At 40.2% G+C, this 7772-nt stretch overlaps 1 protein-coding gene across 1 annotated transcript in view; it reads left to right on the top strand.

Annotated features, from left to right (window-relative positions):
• Positions 1-4106: 4106 nt before the first annotated feature.
• Positions 4107-7772, top strand: part of LOC141519408 (solute carrier family 22 member 11-like) — a 49214-nt gene continuing 45548 nt past the window's right edge. Inside the window, 2 exon segments of the mRNA XM_074231655.1 lie at positions 4107-4511; positions 5138-5241. Of these exon segments, the coding sequence (XP_074087756.1) occupies positions 4107-4511; positions 5138-5241 (509 nt within the window).

Raw genomic sequence — 7772 nt, 5'->3', positions numbered from 1 at the left:
GCCGCCCCTTCTTTGCAGTTGTTAATCCAGCCATTCCTACCTTTGGTCCTGACTGTTATTTGTGCACACACTGATTTTGTCCTTATTTTGGGCTTTGGCTTGCTCAATCCTGCTGATAAAAATGCTCTTTGCTTTATCTGTCATTGAATGTGTACCACTTATATTTAGATCATGGTCTGGTCCTCAGTAGACATCAGTGCTTCCTTATTCCTCTTCTCTTCCAATAGTTTTGTAGGTACCTTGTGCATATATAATGCTAGGTTCTGATCCCTAGCATGGTTGCCTGCCAACTTCCAGAGTCTTTAGTCTGCCAACCTGAGCCCCATGGGTTGTGTTTCGAAAGTATCTCTAAAGGTTTGATGGGAAAAGATGTGACTCTGATCTTCAGAGAATGCAGACCTCCTATTAGCTTTTTATAAAGCTGAAGGATTTCTCTGAGGGAGTTAGCAGGGAATCTTGCCATTGATGGGCTAAAGATGGTCCTACTACCTGATAGTCAAGGAAATGCCATGCTTGCCATCTTTGGATACATTTGACACAAATAATAATTTTTTGTAATGTGGTACCTCCAGCACTGAGCATCTGGGGGGAGAGGGAGGGGATTTCTCTCCACCTCTACTCCACCTTTCCCCAGCTTCCTCAGTCATGGAACCTTGGAGCAGAAATGCTTGCTTAGTGTTATACCATATTCAACAGATAAATACACACAGTTAGGGTAGGAAGCAACTTCCAAAAATACTCCTGGCTAGAGAGAATAGTCTTGGCCTTTGGGAGCTGAAATGCAGAGAGGAGAGAGCCTAGGGAGCCCAGAGAGTCTGCTATCCCTAAGGGGATACTGCAGAGGCAGATGTATGAGCTGCCTTGGTCATATGTATTCCTTATTCTCTACTATTCTATTCCAAGTTTGTGACCGTTCTTCCCATTGGTACCGTGTGCAGCCATAGAAGAGTGTGTCCCAGGTTTGAGGGTATCATGGGAAAAGGTTCTGTCTATGAGGCCAGGAATATAGAACCTGCAGATGGGTGTTTGGGGTGCACAAACTTTGTTCAGGTCTAGGCTCATAGAAAATAGAGCAGAGTTGGAATGGAATCCAGTCTATCACCTTCATATTTAGTTGAGGGAACTTAGACTTACCCCAGAGTGACATGTCCAAAGCAACACAATGGAAGAGAAGTCATGATCATGTGCCACGGGCTCTTTTGCAATGATATACTGTTTCCTGGACTAGGCTAACTTCCATTTTTCCTATCACCAAGTGAGAAGGAACCCCAGAAGAATGATTCCTTCTTCTGTTCAGTATTCTGAAGCCTTATAAGCTGGGATTCTGGGCTCCAGAGAGTGGTTCTTGAGGATCCTCAGTGGTCTCCTCCTAATCTGAGATCTGGGCTAGGAGAGCAGAGATCACCAAAAGAGGACTTTGAAACATGACCACTGATAACATTGTCCATGAGAACTCCCACCAGTTACATTTTTCTGACAAATCCACTTCAGGTGACAGGGAACCACACATCAGGTTATATCAGAAAAGAAGGAAAGAAATACAATGGGGCATGATATTGAGAAGTGGGAATGGTTTTGAGAGACTGTAATTATGTCCTAGAATGAGAAGGTTCAATGACCCTTTTCTCTCCAAACTCTTGGGGCTGATTCTGGAACGTCTTGCCTCAGTGACAGCGATAGGGGTGAAGACACTTGGGTTATAGATCTGTTAATATTTTCTCCCAGCTCTGACACATCATTATTTAGTGTTAAGTCATTTGGCTCTAGGACTGCCACTGTGGTTATAGGAACCTACTTGTTTTTTCAGTCCAATGATCAGAAGTATTCAGGGTTAGGCAAGTGGAGCATCTGGGGAAGACAGTGCCATTGTCAAGACTTTCCACTGCATGACTGGCAGCAATGAAATTTTCCAAGGGGTTGTTGCTGGAGTTCAACAATCAGGCAGAGCAGCTAACATCTCAGTCCACCATCAAGACCAAAGGGGAGGCTTGACAAAAAACTTTGCAAAGGGGGACTAGAGTTGAAATCTTACATGATCCTTCTTTTTTTATATAATTTTATTTATTTAAGACAATGAGGTTAAGAGTGACTTGCCTAAGGTCACATTACTAGGCAATTATTAAGTGTCTGAGACCAAATTTGAACTTAGATCCTTCTGACTCCAGGGTCAGTGCTCTATCCACTACAAGATCCTTCTTGATGGAGGATTTCACTCAGTTATCTAAAGGCTTACTCAGCGAACTAGTCTGAGTACAGAAACTTCCTGCACCTGCTCTCCAAGTGAACCTGAAGGTACTGACTTTGGAATCTTAAACTACATCAAAGAAAAAAAAGTACTTGGATTCAAAGGCAAAGACCTTCCTGTTTCTTCTGGAATGACTACAAGAACATGTTCGGTCTCTTCAGTTAAATATAATAAAGATTAATCAATATGGTGCAGATTAACGCTGAACTTTAGTTTAAAGAGGTTTAAAAGATGACTATTTTGTTCTTTGTAAAATATTGACTTTTGATAATTCAGCATCTGCTTCAATACTTGAATGGATTTAACTTTAGGTCTTTAGAGACAAAAGGGAAGGAAACTGTGCTCACTAGATACTCTAGGCTGTGGTAAAACCTGAGTCCAAATCCAACCTCAGACACTAACAGTGCTACTTTGGCAAGTCACTTCACCCCTCTCTGCCTTAGTTTCCATTTCTGAGAAATGGAGTCAATTGCACTTAATCTGTGAAGTAATATAGGTATTATTCTTGCTTTACAGATGAGGAAACTGAGACTCAGTCTGGTGGAGTGATAATAACAGAGAATTTCTATTGCTCTCCTGGAGCATATGCCAAAAACACTACAGAAAATTTCCCAACACTCATCAAGACAAATGACCTTGATTGACTTCCCCATGGTGAGATCCATGGGATCTTGAATGGTTTCCAGATGACTAAGAATACAATCTCTTGGTTGAATAAAGAAAGAACATAAGCAAATTGGTTTGTTTTCCTCATGAGGGCCCATAGAAAAAACTCAGTCTTATTTTATTGTACATTTGGTTAATATAAATGCCCTATTTTCTCTGAATTTCTCATCTTTTGGTTATTTCTTACCTAATCCAAGACCTCTGCAAAGACTCAGCATCTCATAGTGATGTTGCTTTGGAGTCAAGTGCACAAGGGCACCCATGTGTTTCACAAGTTGACTTTTTTTTAGGTTTTTGCAAGGCAAATGGGGTTCAGTGACTTGCCCAAGGCCACACGGCTACGTAATTATTAAGTGTCTGAGGCCGGATTTGAACTCAGGTATTCCTGACTCCAGGGCCGGCGCTTTATCCAATGTGCCACCTAGTTGCCCCAACAAGTTGACTTTTGATCTTGAAGGAACTGCTTTTTAGGAAAGCAAGTAGTGAAACCAAGCAGACTGATGACTCCATGACTATATCCACTCCCATGATTCTCTTGCCAAGTCAAACAGGGCATGTAAGGGAAATGTTCAGCTCCCTGCTCATGAGGAAAGGGATCAAGAGAAAAGAATGGGTCAGTATCAAAGGTGAGGAGTTGACCACAAATCAGAATGAGAAAGCCCTGAGTGGGCATAATCAGGAGAGTATATTCCTGCAGCACATTCTCTCCGGCTCTCAACTAACTCAGCCAGGTCAAAGCTACCCATCTTTAATATGAAGTTGATTTTTAAGCCATACATTCCAGAAATTATTTGTCATACTTAACACAGAAATGGCATTGACTCTGGTTTATGAAGTCATTTAACAGGTCATCTACTTGGAATTCATGTGTAGGGTGGAACTCTATTAGGGATCCTGTGAGTGTGGATCCTCTTATGGAACAGGATTTAAGTGCCCAAGCTTGGTGCTGATGAATCCTTCCAGCTAGAAAAGAAACCTGTGCCAGGTTTTTGTTTTGGTTGAATGGTCAGGAATATTTTGGCACCCTCATTTCCATGGAGACCTAAGAACACTGCCTACCTACATTGCCCTATAAAACTGAGGAGGAAGGTTCTGGTCTAAAAATATATCCTTTGTTTTGTTGCAATTAAATGTCTTCTTTCTTCCCTTGGTATCCCTCTGAAGGAATTCTCTTCTTGGGACCAAAATTCCAGTCATGATAGTCTTTGATGATCTCCTCTCTGAAGTTGGAGTTAGGGGAAGATTCCAGATTCTTCAAGTTCTCTCTCTGGTTATCCCTCTAATATTTATAAGTTGTCATTTTCTGCTAGAGAACTTCACAGCCTTTGTCCCTAATCACCGGTGTCAGATTCCCTTCCTTGACAATACCTCAACTTTGCTCAATGTCAGTAAGAACCTTAATTTTAGTTCCCTACTAAAGCTTTCCATCCCCCTGGATTCCAATGGGAAACTAGAGAGATATCTCCAGTTCTCCTGGCCACAGTGGCTGCCCTTGTTCCCAAATGTCACAGGACAAAACCAGAGCCTGTTGAAGATGGAGCCATGTATAGATGGCTGGGTTTATGATCAAAGCCTCATCACTTCTTCCATTGTGACTGAGGTAAGAGGTTCTTTCTGTTGCCTCATTCCCATCCCATCAAGATTTCATTTTCCTTTCGAAGGGGTAACACTGATTGGAATTTGATTTCTTGGTGAATGATACAATCAGATTTTTCTTCTCTGCTACTCCTTCAATTCACAATTCCCTTTGTGATTAAAAAAATTAGTGGAGGATTCATCTATTGATTAGATCCTATTGAAAAATACCAGATCAATAATGCAGATATTCTTTATGCTCAAAATATAGACTCATCTGTTTGAGAATAAAAGTCAGAGATCTTCAGCAGCCTTATATGGAATATCAAATATATAAAAAGTGTGGATACATTGGAATTTTATAGAAAGCAGGAGAGGATAAAAGATTACATATCAGAAGAGGGAAGATAATGGGATATATCACAAAGGTCAGAGTCAAAACAGGCTAGAAATTAATGTCCTAAGTTCAACTTGCTATGATGTATGACTATGACAGTGTCAGTGCCTTCTTCTTTTCATGGTGGGGCAAGAAGTCTGAGTCAAAATATTTCCCATAATAGACTTTCTCTTACACATCAACCACTGGAGTCTTGAGCCCCCACATTCTCTCTCCTCACATTAAGATCTTAATACTCTTCTCTTCTTTTTCAGTGGGATCTGGTGTGTGACTCCCAGTCAATGAAGTCCTTGGCTCAGTCAATATTTCTTTCTGGGATTCTGATGGGATTTCTCATATGGGGCTGTCTGTCAGACAGGTGAGTTTCATCTGGTCACAGATATTTCTGTGCCCCAGGGAACCTGTGGCTAAAAAGCTAAAAGTTGGAAGATGATAAAATAGATCACTTAGTTCACCCCACTTATTTAAAAATCCAAGATCCAGGGAAATAAAGAAACCTTTCCAAGGTCCTCTACCTACTGACAAAAGCATTATTCAGACCAAGTACTTTCTTTTTTCCTCATGCTATGCCAATAGTCCACAATAACACGAAGAAGATGCAGGGCTAGATTTGAGACTGTGGGTGGAAATGGAGCTAAGACTGGAAAGAACCCAGTAAAATAGATTGGTGGTGGGCTGAATGTGGGACAAAGGTTAGTCAGGCAACAAACTTTTTTTTTTCTTGAGGCACTTTTTTATTATATAAATATTTTATTTGTTTTCCAATTATATACAATAGTAGTTTCTACCTCTCATTTTTTTGTATTCTTTCACAATCTTTTTTCTTTTGTAATTTATTTTACATTATTGCAATAATCTTGTTATAAGAGTAAACATAACCCCCTCCCCCAGAAGATGAGAACCCTCAAGAATAGTGAGAGAGGAAAAAAATGTACTCCAGTCTGTGTTCAGATTCCAGTGACTCTGTCTCTGGGATGAGTTGCCTTCTTTATAAGTCCACCAGAGAAGTTGCTTCAATATTCTTTCCACAGTTTCTATCACTTGCTGTATTTCCCTCCACTCTATTCCTTCCCACTCTCATTTGTTCTATTCTCTTTCTCCTTTCACCCTGCCCCCTGTTCAAAAATATGTTGTATCTCCCATGATCTTCTCTCTTCTACCACCCATTCCTCCTTCCCTCCCCCATTCCCCCTTATCCCATTCCTTTCTTCTCCTTTCTCTCTAGGGTAAGATAGATTTCCTCAACCTATTAAGTGTGTATGTTATTTCCTCTCTGATGACAATGAAGGCTCACTCATCCCCCCTTCACCTTCCCCCATTCCACTCCAATGAAAAAGCTTTTTCTTGACTCTTATGTGAAATTTCTTAGCCCCTTCTTCATCTCCTTTCCCTTCCTTCCAGTACTTCCCTTTATCACCCATTGACTCCATCTTTTTACTATATCATACTATTTTATTCCACTCCTTCCTATGTCCTGTCTATATATGCTCCTTCTAACAGCTCTTATAAATGACAAAGTTCATATGAATTATCAGTATTTTCTTCCTGTGCAGGAATACAAACAGTTCAGTATCATTAAGTTCCTCATAGTTAGTCCTTCTTGTCCACCCCCTCTATGGTTCCCCCGAGTCCTGTACTTGGAGATCAAACTTTCTGTTCAGCTCTGGTGGTTTCAATAGGAAAGCTTGAAAGCCCCTTGTTTCATTGAAGGTCCATCTTTTCCCCTGAAAGAGGATGTTCAGTTTTGTTTGTTTGTTTGTTTTTGTTTTTTTAGTTTTTGCAAGGCAATGGGGTTAAGTAACTTGCCCAAGGCCACACAGCTAGGTAATTATTAAGTGTCTGAGGCTGGATTTGAACTCAGGTCCCCCTGAGTCCAGGGCTGGTGTTCTATCCACTGCACCACCTAGCCACCCCGAGGATGTTTAGTTTTACTGGGTAGTTGATTCTCAATTGTAAACCAAGATCTTTTGCCTTCTGGAATATCATATTCCAAACTCTACAAGCCCTTAATGTAGACGGCTGCCAGATCCTGTGTATTCCTGACTATGGATCCTTGGTAGTTGAATTGCTTGTTTCTTGTAACTTTTAATATTTTCTCTTTGACTTGGGAGTTTTGGAGCTTGGCTATAATATTCCCTGAAGTTTTTCTTTTGGGATCTCTTTCAGGAGGTGAGCAGTGACTACCCTCTAAAAGTTGTACATGTATAATCATGTTTAGCATATTTTTATATTAGTAATGTTGTCAAAGAGGAATTACAACTAAGGGCAAAACCCCCACTGTTCATAATTTCTTTTAGCAAACTAACATTCCATCACACCTCACAATGAGTTCAAGTCATTCACCAACTGACTTGCTATCCTTCCAAATTTCTTGTTACCAGAAAAGAACTGCCATAAATACTCTTATATATATATTAGTCCTTTTCCTTTCCCTTTTTCATCTCTTTTGGGATACAGATCTAGTGGCATCATTGCTAGATTAAAGGGCATGCATGATTTTTATCACCTTTTGGCTCTAGTTCCAAATTGCCCCACAGATTGCTTGAATCAATTCACAACTTCACTAACAATATATTAATGTATTATGTTCCCTACATCCTCTCCAACATTTGTCAATCTAATAGGTATAAGGTATTGCCTCAGAATTATCTTAATTTGCTTTTCTCCAAACAATGAGTGGAAAACTGTTCCTCTTCAATCATTCATTTATGAATTTGACTATTTTGTGTTTGTTTCAAAAACATGGTCATGATCAGAGAAATTTGCTTCCAATTTTTCACAGTTACTCCTGCTAACTGTATTGCTCTCCATCTATTTCCCCCTAGTTTCTTCTATTCTCTTTCATCTTTCCCCCTGACCCTCCTTAAAAGTGTTTTGCTTCTGATTACC

The sequence above is a fragment of the Macrotis lagotis genome, chromosome 3 (assembly GCF_037893015.1).
Source record: "Macrotis lagotis isolate mMagLag1 chromosome 3, bilby.v1.9.chrom.fasta, whole genome shotgun sequence".
Classification (NCBI taxonomy): Eukaryota; Metazoa; Chordata; class Mammalia; order Peramelemorphia; family Peramelidae; genus Macrotis; species Macrotis lagotis.
The sequence above is the reverse complement of the archived record's forward strand: the minus strand, read 5'-3'. Positions and strand labels throughout refer to the sequence as shown.